The following is a 17,050-nucleotide window of genomic DNA, read 5'->3' on the forward strand; positions in this document are numbered from 1 at the left end:
CTCCGCTATAGATAATCTTCCTGAAAAAGATTATCTATTTAGTACTCTATTGAAATTTATCTACAAGCAACTGATGCAGGCAAGTTGCAAGCAGCTCAATGAAATAATTTGCAGCAGCTTCTTATTAAACAGGCAGATTGCAAGCAACTCATGCAGACAGCTTACAAGCAGCTAAAGAAAAGCCTCGCAGCTGCTTCATTTCTTCTATAAATAGAGGAATTTTCAGTTCATTATGTACATGAATTTGAAGTTGAATAATATATCAGTTTATCTACTTTATAGTATTTATTTTATAACAATAAGGATAAAACTCCTCACCTTGGAAGGAAAATGATGATTATTCTTTGGTCAACAAAAAAGTTATCACTTCGTAAATAGAGGATTTGTAATTTTTTAAAGTCGAATTCACTTTTTAATAATTATTTTACTATTTATAAATATTATCAAATAACATCTTAACTTCTAATAATTTTTATTTCTTTAATCAAAGATGAATGTGAGTAAGAAAATATGATTGATGAAAATTCATATATTAAAGTATAGCTACACGTAGCTAAATCGCTTAATAAAAATAAGATAAAAACAAGAAAAACCAAATAATTAGATACTCCTATAGTCCTAGCGTGGATAACAGATATTTCTATAACAGATGAATGTCTGATATTCCACTACACATATCTCTACAGCACCACAATGCCATTTTCACTCACTCTCTCCTCTTTCTCTCTTCTCACTCACCCCACCACCCACCACCACCGAACCACCCATCTGGGCCCACTTCCTTATCGTTCACTTTCCGTCAAATCCTCCATAGACAACAAGAAACCACCTTCTACAAAGCCCAGTTCATGGGTCAGTCCAGATTGGTTAACAAAACTAACCAGCTCACTTACTTTGGGCCAAAATGATGATTCTAATATACCCATTGCAAGTGCTCAGCTTGAGGATGTTTCTGAACTATTAGGTGGTGCTCTTTTTCTTCCATTGTTTAAATGGATGAATCAGTATGGACCCATTTATCGTCTTGCTGCTGGGCCTAGGAATTTTGTGATTGTCAGTGATCCTGCTATTGCTAAGCATGTTTTGAAGAATTATGGAAAGTATGGTAAAGGACTGGTTGCTGAGGTTTCTGAGTTTTTGTTTGGTTCTGGGTTTGCCATTGCTGAAGGTCCTCTTTGGACGGTAATTTTGCTTTCCTTTATTTTTGTTTTGTTAATTATGCAACTTGATTGGTTTTGGAATGAATTGGGCCCAAATTGAGCAGAGTGGATAAAGTTGATTTATATAGCTTACTCCAACTAGTTTGGGATTGAGGCGTAGATGTTGTTGAAATATGCAGCTTCACATGCACATTTAGTAGATATTGCTTTGACACTCACTTGGTGTTTATCAGTGTTTTAAAAGGGTGGACGTAAGGCGGAGCTTTTAACATATGCCTCAGCGGGGCGTAAGCGCCATAGGTATTTAATTTTTAATATTTTATAAAATAATATAATGACAGTTAATATTTATAAACAGGTAAAATTGCATAAAAATTGAAGAAAACTATATATATGTGTGCTCCATCCCCACAAAAAACTAATCAAAATAATCTATTATACATTACTTACAAGCACAAGTAATTTGAGTCGAAAAGAATAAAATTTTCTATCTGGAGGAACAAAAAGGATGATTAACCTGCAATTTGAACTTTGAATTTGTTGCTATGAAGAAAAATGTAGTTCTCTTTGTATTTGTAAAAAAATTAAATATTCGTTGCTTTTGGGAGATAGTAGCAGACTAGCGGACAAGATAAAAAATTGTGAAAACCATGAATTATGGCTTAAATCAATAAAAAAGGTCTTTACTTTTAAATTTAATACTTTTGAGTTCCTTTTTAAACCTTTTGAGTAATTACCAAACTGACTTTTGAGAATTTGGGTATTATATGAAGGACTAATTCAACAAATTTTGTTTTAATTCGAAAAAGTCTCTGGGGTTTACTCCTTACTAAAAAAACGCGCCCCGAACGCCCGGGCGTACGCCCCAAATTGCGGGGCGTACGCCTCTTGAGACTTTCGCCCCACACCATCGCCCCGGGGCATTTTTGGTACGCCTCGCCCCAGGGCTCTAGAAACGCCTTTTAAAACATAGGTGTTTATCAATGAAATTTATAATTTTCGAGGGCATTTTGGTAATTCAACTTTAACTAAGGAGGTTCGGCAGTATATAGTTATATAGATTTAATTGACTTATCTTAAGAAAATAAAGGATAATGCAGCATAAAATGAAATATATTGGAATGAGTTAGGCCCAAGAAGAGCAAAATGGATAAAGAGGATTGGTATAGCTAATCCAACTTGTTTCGGATTGAGGCGTAGGTTGCTCAATTTTATGCTTCCTTTGTAGTTGCATTGGAATGAAATGGGTTCAAACAATGGCGGGTCCAAGATTTAAATTTGATAGGTTCAACATTTACATTTCTTAGTAATGAGCACATAATACTTTTGAAATTATGGGTTCAGAATTCAATACTATTTGTTAAAACTTTAGTGGTTTTTCACATTTATATCTATGTTCCATGTTGCAACTACTGGGTTCAAATGAACCCAACAATTATGGCCTAAATCTGTCAGTAGATCCAAATAGAATGGAATGAATATAGAGGATTCATACAGTCAGCACAAGTAGTTAGGAATTGAGGTGTAGTAATGGATATTGTTGAATTATGCAGCGTGCACCTCGTGGTCGAGTTTGACAGTGAGACTAGACAGTTCCGTTTTAGTTTGTGCCAAACAAATGAGAGATCTTTAGTAGATGATTAAAATGAAAGGATATTTCTTATGAAACATTAGTTTGGTAATTAGGGTCAATACTTTTGCATCTTCTATTTCTGTGGAGTTTGGACTCGGTCTGGTGAATGCTAATTTTCTTGATGAAATTTAGAATGTCCCAAGTATTCATCTTTTCTGGCTAGTTTGAATTGTTGCATGTTGGTAGTTTAATTTGTGATATACACAGCATAAAACGAAGCACGCTTTAGGGTACTGAAAAGCTAATTTAATGTCAAATTCAATGGTGACCTCTAGTTTGGTATAAAACAATATAATATGAAGTTCCTGTAAACCATGGTTTATTATTGATGAATGTAATTGATGATTTTTAGTTAGTTTTTATAATAGAGGGAAAGTACAGTACCCTAGTGTAACAATATTATGGCCACCAATGGTGTTGTTTTGAGCTTAAACCTAATTTGATATAGGCAAGGCGAAGGGCTGTGGTTCCATCTCTTCACAAGAAGTACTTGTCAGTAATAGTTGATCGGGTCTTTTGCAGATGTGCTGAGAGAATGGTGGAGAAACTTACACCTGATGCAATTTCTGGCTCTGCAGTAAATATGGAGGCAAAGTTTTCTCAACTAACACTTGATGTTATTGGTCTTGCACTCTTCAATTACAATTTTGATTCCCTTACGACTGACAGTCCAGTTATTGAAGCAGTTTACACTGCGTTAAAAGAAGCAGAACTCCGTTCAACTGATCTGTTGCCGTATTGGCAGGCATGTCCTTCCTATACTTAAATGGTTTTTGCCTAACTTAATCTGTTTGATCATTTTGACTGAAATCATCCATGTTTTTGTAGATCAAAGCCATATGTAAGGTCATCCCACGACAGATAAAGGCCGAAAATGCAGTTTCTTTAATCAGGCAAACTGTTGAAGAGCTCATTGCAAAGTGCAGAGAGATTGTAGAATCTGAGGGTGAGAGGATTAATGAGGATGAGTACGTGAATGATAGAGATCCAAGCATCCTTCGATTTTTGCTTGCTAGCCGAGAGGAGGTTGGCCAATATTTTAACTCATTCGATATATAACTGATAGAATTTCCTTTATGTTTATCGATTACGAAACTTCTTTGAAACTGAACTTCTTTTTGGTAAATAGCATCATCTATGGTATGTTAATGTCAAATACAGTTAGTACTACTGATGCAATTTTTTCTCTTTTGATAAGTACCCCTGATGTAAGTTTTCATGAAATCATAGTCATAGCTCCCAAGGGTGTGCCATAACGACAATAAAGTGGTTAATTATCATAGAAGACCGGTGTTCAAATCTCAGTAGAGACAAAAAAAATATTAGGTGATATCTTTCCATCTGCATAAGTACTGGCGGGTAGTCACTAGGTACCTGTGCTAGTGGGAGATAGCAGGTACCCAGTGGAATAGTCGAGGTATGCTGAAGTTGGTCCAGACACCACCAATATATAAAAAAGTACATACAACATACTTATAGGACTGTTCTTTTTTCTTTTTCCTTGTAAAGTCTAGCAAAATAAAGATAAAGCAAAATATGTTTCTTCATAGTTAAATGTAGTCTTTGAACATTCAAGTGAAGCCAGCTTAGTGGTAGTTTCTTATTCAGATTCGAGAACTCTCTTGTTGTTCTTCCATTGTTTCTTATCCTTTTGTTCAGTCTTTTTCTATACATCATTTGTTTACTTTGCTTTAACTTTTTTTGAATTCGCTGAAGTAAAAGCTATTAGTTTGAATGATTCTTAATATTGATGATATGATTTTGCTAATAGATCGGCCAACCAAAGATACACATTGCATGCATATAAATATGCCACGTGGTGGCTGATTGACAACTCTCTAGAATGAGAAATATCCACAGTGGCACCCGGGACATGACAAATATCCATTATGAGTGCTGCCAAGTTTCAAACTAGTGTGATGGCAAGAAGCTCATCTTGAGCTTATACTTAGCTAAACTCCATTCCGTAGTTTGGTACTACTGAGAAGGGAGTCCTCACGATGCTCGGTTGGTGCCAATGAGCAGGGTTCTTGGAGAAAGGAAGTCTCTTCCCTCCTTATCTGCCATTATCTATTAATGAGTGAATTAGGTGCAAGCCCGGTTGTTTATACAATGATGATAAACTTGAATTAGTGCCTATACCCTTAGCCTATCTAATATGTATAGTTTCTTGAAGGAGATTCATACAAATAGAACTCTTCTCTTGTACATTTCTAACAAGTTTCATAATATGACATCCATTAAACATTTGAGTTAGAGACTTCGATTTGAATTTGATGTTTCCCTTGAAATAATCAGTATCCACAAACTTGGCCAATCAATCTGATTGTATTTTCCTCAAACCACAGCTTTCCCTCTCTGTACTACAACAGGCAATGCAATTGGTTTATAAGGACCATTGGCGTATAGCAGTATTATTTTAACAATCCAAAACTATAAGCAAAACCCAAATCTCGCCTTGTGACTTGCAATCTTTCAATTGACATGTTTGCTTCTTTTGGAGAAAAGGATTGGTCATAGCCTAACTTCTTAAAGACAAAATATTGCAGATATAGCTTAATGTGCATTCTTCATACACGCTAACTCTCTGAATTTCAGGTTTCAAGTGTACAACTTCGAGACGATCTTCTATCAATGCTAGTTGCTGGGCATGAAACCACAGGTTCAGTTTTGACTTGGACGTCATACCTGCTGAGTAAGGTATCTTTGATTGACCTACATCCTTGAATCCTTAGTTCCCTCTTAATTTATCATTCATTTTTATGTTTTTCCAACTTGAATGACAGCAATAAAGTGTGCAGCAGAGAAGTGCAAAGTTGCCTTTTTTTTTTCTTAATATTTATGTGCATATTCTAGATGTATTTGCCACTTAAATTCAGCCTTTTCGACCCTTTCACGTTTAACATGTTGCACATGGTTTCTTTTGGAGGTTAACACTCACTGCCACAAGTACACTCAGAAAATTACCCAGCTCTTCTGTGTGTTTATGTCAAAGTCATGGTTTTAATAATTGAATGTAAAGTAAGGGAAAAAAAAATGAAAAATAGGTTCTTCAATGTGTGAGAAATTATCCTTGCAAGGCAACCCCTTTAGCTTGGTCGTACGCGGTATCTTTAGACATTCGTTGTTCATTCATGTAAGTTGGAAACTATTTGAAGTCAACTGATTTCTTTTAACCTCTTTACTTCTTTTGGCTTGTCAGAGGGAAAACTATTTGAAGTCAACCTAATTGTTGTGAGCTCTGTCTCTATGACATTTACGTTAACTTAAATTCCTCCCCGTCCACAGGACAGTACATCATTATAAAGGTTGAATTTGAAGAAAAGTTGTCTTAACCTGTGATATATGGTGACTCATCTTAAAAAAAGAAAAAAAAAACTGTGAAATATGGTGTTCCCAGCAACTAAAATAAATGCCATTTGAGGAGCTTTTTCTTACCCAAGGACAATACTACTTGGAAAACTCACTAAGAATTGTTTTACTCATATGTTCTTAGCTAAAACGCATCGCTTGATGTCACTTATGGTAATGCATGTTAATCATGTTGTCATCACTTTCAACCATTATTCTGCTATTTAGGAATTCTTAACAGGTTTTGTTGCCCTTTTACCTCTATATGCACTTTTACCTGTTGTTCCCTCATATTTTATGTTCTTAATGCAGAACCCTTCCTCTTTGAAAAAAGCACATGAAGAAGTTGACAGAGTTTTGGGAGGACGCAATCCGACTTATGAAGACATGAGGAATCTCAAGTTCTTGACACGGTGCATAACTGAGTCACTCCGACTTTATCCACATCCACCTGTAAGTTCGTCAATTTCTTCTCCTTGTGGACTATATCATTATGCATTATCTTCTGATAACCTGATTTTATGGAGAATTGTCTTTATTAGGTTCTAATAAGAAGAGCTCTAGTAGCTGATGTGCTCCCTGGAAATTACAAGGTCAATGCTGGTCAAGATATAATGATTTCGGTATATAACGTTCATCATTCTTCAGAGGTAAAATCTAACAGATTTTTCTGATCTTTTACACCCTTTCTTGTTACTGTTATTGATCTTTTTGGAAATTTAATTCCTAGAAATTGTTTCTGTTTACTCTTCAAGACGGTGTGAATCATTTCTGTCCGCTAATGGGTTATTTGGCTTTGCTAAATACCACTAATACATAAAATAATTGTCTTCGCTGTCTCTTTGTTTTAGGTATGGGAAAGAGCAGAAGAATTTGATCCTGAAAGATTCGACTCAGAAGGTCCAGTTCCAAACGAAACGAATACTGACTTTAGGTATTCATTTCAGCCATTAGCTTTTCTCTATTCAGTTTTCTGCATTCAGTTTATACACAGCTTGTCTATGTAGAAGATTATCATTCATGTATTTACTTGTTGCAGATTCATTCCGTTTAGTGGAGGGCCTCGAAAATGTGTTGGCGATCAATTTGCATTGTTGGAAGCTACAGTTGCTCTTGCAATATTTTTGCAGAACTTCTCGTTTGAGTTGATTCCAGATCAAAACATTAGCATGACTACTGGAGCAACCATTCATACGACAAACGTGAGATTATCACCTAAGAGAGCTATCTTCTTGTTCTGAGCTGTTTAAACGCGTTCTCCCCGATTTAAATTCTGTTTTAAATCTGTCTGTTTGTTCCATTGCAGGGTTTATACATGAAAGTGAAGCAAAGGCAAAAAGAATCTGTGTTGGCTGCATGAGATTATATGACACTGTAAATTTTGCCACAGGAGAGTTTTCTTGATTCTTTCAATAGACTTGACAAAATTGAACATATATGATATATACTCCTAACCAGCGGCGGATGTAATATTATAATTATGGGGTTAATTGAACCCATAATTTTCGATGTGGGGTATAAATTTATGTATAAAAATTCATTAAAATTGTAGGAAATAGTATATATGAACCCATAACTTTAAAAATATAATGAGTTCAATGCTAACATCCTTAAATATTGAACCTATATAATTTAAATACTGAATTCGCCCGCTAACTTAGCCCACCTCTTTCCCCAAAGACTAAATCTTCCTTTCATATGTTATTAACTTGACAAAACTGACTTCAACCGTCAATTTGCCAAAAAAGAGCCTTTTGCATTTCTTCTGAAACTTTTGAACATTGTAAATTTTTTCCAGTGAAAATAAAGTGATTCTAAAAGATCAGAAAACTAAAGAATAAAAACTAAAAATATATACCCCGTACCCTACGTGTGGCTGGGGGCTCATGTCACCCGAGTAACACAAATTGATGAGATTATCTGAAATGAATTCCATTATGTGCACGATATATATAATGTAGATGAACTTTTTGACCAATTAACCATTGGTTAGAAGATGAGTCATCTAATATCACAATCTTCCTCAAAAAGGGCATTACGCAATCAAATTTAATGCTACAACAAGCTTTGATATATACTACCTGCTTATGTCACCTGAGAGAGCATTAAAATTTATTCAGATAAAAAAAATAGGTAAAGAAACATGCCTTATTTTAAATAGGAGGTGATTTTGAAGCACGTGGTGCAATCCCATTGGATTAATCTTGCTGATGTACTCCCACTCAAGAATTGAAAATTCTAAAGATTAGTGAAGTTCCACGCATGATTCTTGATTTTCCTTCGGTATTTCTTTATGAATTTCTCATGCAGAGAAGGAAAACGTTCTATGGCTGGACTTAGTTTCTGGAGAAAAAAAAAAACGAATGAGGAAATGGAGATACAATTGAAGGATTTAACTTAACAATGTAATTTAATATGTTATTGCAACTTATTATAATTTATCTGTAGTTATCATTCGAATGAACAAGATATAGATGTATACGGGTAAAACCGAGCTCGATGCTTGATCGAGCATCTGGAACGGTAGGCCAGGCTTGGCACATCTGTAAGAGATCGAAGTTACGGATGAAACCGAGCTCGATATCAAGATTCGAAGTTCGGCGTGGTCAACCAAGATCGGAATATGATATTGTCGGACCTAAAAGTATCGTCAAAACAGGCAATCGAGACCATCAGATTAGCCCTCGAGATTACCGAAGGCACGACCAATCCTGCTTCTAACGGCCTCGAAGAAAAGTTTCACCAATTCATCTGACAAGGATCCGTGATTCTCGCTATTAACCAATCATAATGATAGAAATCACGGGATTAAGTCAAAAAAGGGGCCAACGGTCTACAAAATCAAGGACTTTATGTTTTTTTATAAAATAATGTCTTAAAGGGAAGATCTCCCTTAATATATAAGGGGGCTTAGTAATTCATAGGGAGACATTGTAACATACGCTCATAAGCAATATATTTTCCAAGCTCCTACTCTTTTGATATTCTTTATGTCAATCAAAGTATATTCAACTCAAGGGTGGCTGACATTCTTAGAATTGGAATCATCCAATTCCTGTGGTTTGCAGTTATTTTATCGCTATTTATTTTAATTGCAATCTAATCTATCGCTTTGTATCAAATTAATCCATATATCCTTATAACCACTAACAAATTCAATTGTTATCCGATTTTGAGGGTAAACAGTTTGGCGCCCACCGTAAGGCTAAAGATAATAGTGGTTATTTGATGTAAATCTCCATAACACACACTGCTTTATACTGCTCTTTGAAGTGTCTTTGATTTCAGGCTAAAAATGACAAACTCTCGATTAACACTTCTACATATCGACAACGAATCCGGTCATCAAGGTGAGAATAACAACATGGCGCCCGATAATGCAGGGCCACCTGCTGATGTCATTGGAATTCGGACCGCGGATCTGATTGATGTAAATTCGCATGTGGCCATCGACGCGAACTTACCTACTCACCTTGAAAATAATGTCCGTGGTGGAGCCCGATCGGTAACTCGAAACACACAAAATATTGAAGAAGACGGGATCAGCCTACACATAATCTTCGAAATGCTGCAAGCTCAACAAGTGGCGATAGCTCAGTTGCAGAGATAAACCCAGGCACCGAGCAGGGTTGAACCCGATCCGCCCCATGAAATCACTCGCAGAACGGAACCGGAAGTGGTAAGATCGAATGAACAAGAGTCAGGGACTAACTCCGAAATTATAAAAATGCTTGAGGAGTTGACAAAGAGGGTAGAATCAGGGGAAAAGAAGATCGAAGCGAACGATAAAAAGGTCGAAACCTATAATTTTATGGTAGATCAAATCCAGCAGCGCCCCCGATATTGAAGGGACTGGATTCTAGGAAGTTCGTGCAAAAACCTTTTCTTCCAAGCGCGGCCCCAAAACCCATTCCCAAGAAATTTTGTATGCCCAAAATACCTAAGTACAACGGAACGACCGATCCAAATGAGCATGTGACCTCTTATACATGCGCTATAAAAGGAAACGACTTGGAGGACGACGAGATCGAGTCTGTTTTACTGAAAAAATTTGGGGAAACCCTGTCAAAAGGAGCTATGACATGGTATCACAACTTACCTCCCAATTCTATTGATTCATTTGCTATGCTTGCAGACTCCTTCGTAAAAGCACATGCTGGTGCCATCAAGGTCGAGAACAGGAAATTGGATCTTTTCAAAATTAAACAGAAGGATAACGAGATGCTCAGAGAATTCTTGTCCCGTTTCCAAATGGAACGAATGGACCTGCCGCCAGTCGCTGATGATTGGGTTGTTCAAGCTTTCACTCAGAGACTCAATATTCGGAACTCGATGGCTTCACACCAACTGAAGCAGAATCTTATAGAATACCCTATCGTTACCTGGGCAGATGTACATAACCGGTATCAATCAAAAATCAGAGTCGAAGATGACCAACTCGCCCCCCGGAGTCTGTTTATCTCGTCGGAACCATCGACAGAGTCAAGAGAGACATCGATCGTGAGCCAAGATAAAATAGGGATCGATATCTACCATATAGCGGAGATCGAAGGAGCAGTGGGTCAGGGCGGAACCCCGTAATAAACGACATGAGAAATGATCAAGGTCGAAGCAACCAGGGGTTCATGACCAAAAATAGCTTCGACATGTCCATCGGGCCTAAAGAAGCGTCGAGGTTATCAAAATACAACTTTAGTATCGATACTGCCGCCATCGTATCTGCTATCGCGCGCATCAGTGATACCAAATGGCCTCGACCTCTGCAGTCCGATCCAGCTCAAAGGGACCCTAACCAGATGTGCAAATAACATGGCACTCACGGCCATAGAATGGAAGATTGTCGACAGCTGAGAGAAGAAGCGACCGAGCCAAGAACCACTTTAGAAACAGGGATTCTAACAAACAGACAGGACAAGAAGATACCGAACCTCAACACATCATAAATATGATCATCGGTGGAGTCGATATCCCACAAGGGCCAATGTTGAAATGCACCAAAGTATCCATCACTAGGGAGAAACGAACTCGAGGCTACGTACCAGAAGGAATTTTATCTTTCAGCAACGAGGATGCGGAAAGGATCGTACAACCTCACAATGATGCACTGGTAATATCTGTACTCGTAAATAAAACTCGAATTAAACGTGTGTTGATTGATCCAGGTAGCTCGGCCAACATCATTCGGTCGAGGGTCGTGGAACAGCTCGGTCTACGAGACAAAGTCGTGCCTGCAGTCTGAATTCTAAATGGGTTCAACATGGCATGTGAAACCTCTAAGGGGGAGATAACGTTACAGGTCAATATCATCGGAACCATACGAGAGGCCAAGTTTTATGTGATCGAAGGAGATATGAGGTACAACGCCCTTCTCAGAAGGCCATGGATCCACAACATGAGGGTAGTGCCCTCAACTCTTCACCAAGTGTTAAAATTCCCAACTCCGGAAGGGATTAAGACAGTCTACGGGGAACAACCGACTGCAAAAGAGATGTTTGCAGTCAAAGAAGTGATTCCAATATCAGTACTCACAATATCGAAGGAACCAAATTTGGGTGCAAACCAAGAGGCTAAATAGCAGTCACCGACACTGGCCACGACCCAATCGGATAAGTAGGGGACTTATGAAGACGATGATTACGTGGTCCCCCGATCTTTTATAATCCTCGATGACTCCGACGCAACCAAATTAACGGTCGAAGAGCTGGAACATTTTATATTGGTCGGGCATCTGCCCGATCGGAAGGTATACCTGGGTACGAGGTTAACTCCCGAGCTCAGGAAAAAACTTATCCAATTCTTATAACTAATATAGATTATTTCGCTTAGTCCCATCTTGATATTACAGGGATCCCACCGGAGATAACCACTCACAAACTAAGCCTGGACCCGAAAATCAATCCGGTCAAGCAGAAGAGGAGGCCTCAGTCCGAGGTCAAACATGCTTTCATCAAGGACGGGGTATCTAAACTCCTTAAAATAGGGTCCATTCAGGAGGTTAAATACCCGGATTGGTTAGAAAACGTAGTGATAGTCCCTAAAAATTGGAATAAACTAAGAATGTGTGTAGATTACAACGTTTTGAATAAAGCATGCCCCAAAGACTCTTTTCCTTTGCCCAACATCGACCGTATGATCGATACCACAACCGGCCACGAGATCCTCATTTTTCTCGATGCATATTCCGGGTACAACCAAATACGGATGGACCCAGATGATCAGGAAAAACCCTCCTTTATCACTAAATACGACACTACTATTATAATGTAATGTCGTTTGGATTAAAAAATGTTGGTGCCACATACCAACACTTAGTAAATCGAATGTTCGAAGAACAAATAGGAAAATTGATGGAAGTTTACATTGACGATATGTTGGTTCAGTCCCTGCGAGCAGAGGACCATTTAAAATATTTGCAGGAAACCTTCAGCATATTGAAGAAATACAATATGAAGCTGAACCCGAAAAATTATGCGTTCGGAGTTAGATCGGGTAAATTCCTCGGGTTCATGGTATCCAACAGAGGAATCGAGATCAACCCCGACAAGATCAAAGCCATAGAAGATATCACGGTCGTAGACAATGTAAACGCTGTGCAAAGGCTAACCGGGCGCATAGCCGCTCTGGGCGATGTATTTTGAGGTTGTCCGACAAGAGCCACCGATTCTTTGCACTGTTGAAAAAGAAGAATAACTTCTCATGGACTCCGAAATGTCAACGAGCTCTGGAGGAGCTCAAAAGATACTTATCGAGCCCATCGCTGCTTCACACACCAAAGACAGACGAACAACTATACTTGTACTTAGCGGTCTCAGAGAATGCGGTTAGTGGAGTCCTAGTTCGGGAAGAACGAGGTACGCAATTTCCGATCTATTATGTTAGTAGGACCTTAGGTGAGGTAGAAACTAGGTACCCTCATCTAGAAAAACTGACGCTCGCCTTGCTGAGCGCCTCTAGGAAACTAAAACCATACTTCCAATGTCATCCCATATGTGTCGTAACAACTTACCCGTTAAGGAACGTTATGCATAAACCCGAACTCTCAGGCCGATTGGCCAAATGGGCCAAGGAAATAAATGGTTATGATATTGAGTACCGGCCCCGAACCGCCATTAAGTCACAAATTTTGGCAGATTTCATAGCCAACTTTACGCCGGCCTTAATACCCGAGGTCGAAAGAGAGTTATTGATTAACTTGGGGACTTCTTCGGGAATCTAGACCCTCTTCACGGACGGAGCCTCAAACGCAAAAGGGTCCGGACTTGGCATCGTACTAAAGCCACCAAGAAGTAATATAATTAGGCAATCTATTAAGATAGTGAAATTGACTAACAATGAGGCCGAATATGAGGTCATGATTGCAGGACTTGAATTAGCCAAAGCTTGGGGGCAGAGGTGATCGAAGCTAAGTGCGACTCACTCCTTGTGGTAAACCAGGTTAATGGGACATTTGAGGTCAGAGAAAAATGAATGCAGAGATACTTGGACAAGTTACAAGTGACATTACATCAATTCAAAGAATAGACTTTGCAACATGTACCTTGGGATCAAAACAGCGAAGTTGATGCCCTTGCTAACTTGGGATCGTCGGTCGAAGACAACGAGATTAACTCGGGAGAAATTGTGCAGCTTATGAGATCGGTGGTGGAACAAGGCCAAGCCGAAATCAATTCAACGAGCCTAACTTGGGACTGGAGGAATAAGTACGTGGAATATCTCAGGACCGGAAAACTGTCCTCGGACCCAAAAGAATCGAGGGCCCTACATACAAAGGCAACCCGATTTAGTTTATCCACGGATGGAACCTTAGTCAGAAGAATGCTTGATGGCCCGATATATTTGAGATAGGGAGATACCGAATATGTTTTGAGGGAAATCCACAAAGGTACCTGTGGAAATCACTCGGGCGCCGAATCATTGGTTCGAAAAATAATCAGAGTCAATTACTAGTGCATCGACATGGAAGAAGACGCAAAGGAGTTCGTTCGAAAATGCGATGGATGCCAAAGGCATGCTCCGATGATTCATCGAGCAGGAGAGCTGCTACATTCGGTCTTGTCACCATAACCATTCATGAAATGGGGGATGGACATCGTTGTCCCTCTTCCACGGGCGCCCGGTAAGGCCCAATTTATTTTATTTATGACTGACTATTTTTCTAAATGGGTGGAATCACAGGCATATGAAAAGGTCATAGAAAAAGAAGTCATCGATTTTATCTGGGATCACATTATATGTCAATTCGGAATACCGGCCGAGATTGTGTGTGACAACGGAAAATAGTTTATTGGCAGCAAAGTAAGCAAGTTTCTTGAAGACCATAAGATCTAAGGGATCTTATCCACTCCTTACCACCCTAGTGGGAACGGGCAAGCAGAATCCACCAACAAAACCATAACCTAAAACCTGATAAAGAGGTTGATCGACGCCAAAGGAAAATGGAAAGAAATGCTACCTGAGGTCCTATGGGCGTACCGTACAACCTCAAAGTCCAGTACCGGATCCACACCGTTTTCTTTGGTTTATAGCACCGAAGTTTTAATACCAGTCGAGGTCGGAGAACCAAGCATCAGATTCCGATGTGCAACAAAGGAATCGAATGATGAGGCTATGAGTACGAGCCTGGAATTATTAGATGAAAGGCGCGAAGCCGCCCTTGTCCGGTTGGCAACCCAAAAATAATGGATCGAGAGATATTATAATCGAAGGGCCAACCTTCGATATTTCAATACTGGAGACTTAGTATTAAGAAAAGTTACACTGAACACCCGAAACCCGAACGAAGGAAAATTGGGGCCAAACTAGGAAGGACCGTACCAAATTATCGAGATCACCGGAAAAGGATCCTACAAGCTCGGAACAATAAACGGCGAGCAATTACCAAACAATTGGAATATATCTCACTTAAAGCAATGTTATTCCTAAGATACGACCCCAATTCTTTTATTTTTCTTTTTTTCATTTCAAACTGACACTTGCAAGCAACCTACAAAGGATGATACGAGATCCTAGGTCTGAAAGCACGCATTGCACTCTTTTTCTCTTGAATCGGTTTTATCCCAAATGGGTTTTCCGGCAAGGTTTTTAATGAGGCAGCAAGTAAATCGTGCTAACTTAGAATCGAAGGCCAGCTATGAACCGGTGGCAATGATCACAACAGCATTCGAGGCCTCTCTTTTGTGGACCTCAAACACTAGGAGCCAATACCCTCGGAGATATCGATTTTAACGAGGAAATGATTTATTGTAAGGGCTAAACGGTCAAATGAACCGTGCCCACACAGACCGCTCGAGCCTTGGCACAAACCATGTATACATGTATAACTATTATGTACAAGAATATAAAAGAAGATTCTTTCAAGGAAATTCCTAAAGCTAAAGCTATCTAGCCCAAGGGCCACCTTAATCCGAGTTCGAACATTCACTCTCACTCAGGGACTAACATTTTAGCATTGCCTGAACTTAAAGGCTAAGGTCATTCCGGGTTAACTAAACCCAAGGGCACAAAACTTATTTGGCATTGCCCGAATTAAAAGGCTAATGTCCTTCCGAGTTAATAATACTCGAGTGCATAAAGCTTATTTGACAGTGCCCGAACTTAAAGTCTAAGGTCGTTCCGGGTTAACGAAACCCGAGGGCATAAATCTTATTTGGCATTGCCTGAACTTAAAGGCTAAGGCCGTTCTGGGTTAACGAAACCCGAGGGAATAAAGCTTTTTTGGCATTGTCCGAATCAAAAGGCTAAGGCCATTCCGAGTTAAAAATACTCGAGGGCATGAAGCTTATTTGGCATGTCCGAATCTAAAGGCTAAGGCCGTTCCGAGTTAAAAATACTCGAGGGCATAAAATCTTATTTGGCAATGTCTGAATTTTAAGGCTAAGGTCGTTCTGGGTTAACGAAACCCGAGGGCACAAAGCTTATTTGACATGCCCGAATTAAAAGGCTAAAGGTCGTTCTGGGTTAACGAAACCCGAGGGCACAAAGCTTATTTGGCATTGCCCGAATCTAAAGGCTAAGGCCGTTCCGAGTTAAAAATACTCGAGGGCATAAAAGCTTATTTGGCAGCGCCCGAACTAAAAAGGCTATGGCCATACTAATACGCTCGGAGACGTCCGAGACTCGTAATGAAGACTAGGTCTTTGAAAATCTCTCATAACCGATTCTAAAGGCTACCCTCGACAAGGCTATAAACCTAAGATATTTCGGGGGAAATTATCGGTAACATCGAACCCCTTCAACGCCTTAACCCAAAGCGGCGATAAAGGCAAGGTTTGATCGAACCTTCGAACATAACCTAACTATTTTATGCTAAGGCATTTCATCCTTTACGAACACAAATAGAAAAGCAAAGGAAAGGTTCAAAAGCCATAGAAGGGAAAAGCCATACATATATATATCAAAATTTATTTACCAGGGCTGAATAGCCCCGATGCATGTTTTTTACAAAGGCCGAACGACCTCAACAAAAAGCTAGTACAAAAGGTTGAACGACTTCAACAAAAAGCTAGTACAAAATATGAAAAATGGCCTAATCCTCATCAAGGGCTACGTCATCGCCTACGTGGTCTTCTTTACCATCGCATTCACCCGACTCTTCAGACGTCTCGGAATCCTCCCCGGGAAAAGCCAGTTTTCGGGCATTGGCTTCGCATATCTTGGAATTCTTGATTTCGGTCAATATGTCAAAGTTCTAAGCATGGACTCCCTCGAGGGCATCCCTTTGGGATTCCCACCTCGTATGTTTCATCATATTTTTTTCCTGCTCCTGGATAGCCTCGACATCAACCTTGAACTGGGCCACCTTTTTATCAGCCTCGGTCTTGGTCGTGACGACCTCTAACTTGGCAGCCTCGAGCGCATTGTCCAGATTCTCTTGACCAGAAACAACCGAGTTCAGCTGAGATTGGAG

General features: G+C 39.3%; 1 protein-coding gene across 1 annotated transcript; it reads left to right on the forward strand.

The window, feature by feature from the left end:
- The first annotated feature begins 617 nt into the window (after positions 1 to 617).
- On the forward strand, positions 618 to 7,690 carry LOC107797056 (carotene epsilon-monooxygenase, chloroplastic). Its single transcript, XM_016619910.2, has 9 exons — positions 618 to 1,182; positions 3,242 to 3,538; positions 3,622 to 3,819; positions 5,392 to 5,493; positions 6,457 to 6,597; positions 6,687 to 6,794; positions 6,996 to 7,078; positions 7,184 to 7,346; positions 7,451 to 7,690. The coding sequence occupies exons 1-9, from the start codon at positions 694 to 696 to the stop codon at positions 7,502 to 7,504; spliced, it is 1,635 nt and encodes a 544-aa protein (XP_016475396.1). The 5' UTR covers positions 618 to 693; the 3' UTR covers positions 7,505 to 7,690.
- Positions 7,691 to 17,050: the final 9,360 nt, after the last annotated feature.

The sequence above is a fragment of the Nicotiana tabacum genome, chromosome 24 (genome assembly GCF_000715075.1).
Source record: "Nicotiana tabacum cultivar K326 chromosome 24, ASM71507v2, whole genome shotgun sequence".
NCBI lineage: Eukaryota > Viridiplantae > Streptophyta > Magnoliopsida > Solanales > Solanaceae > Nicotiana > Nicotiana tabacum.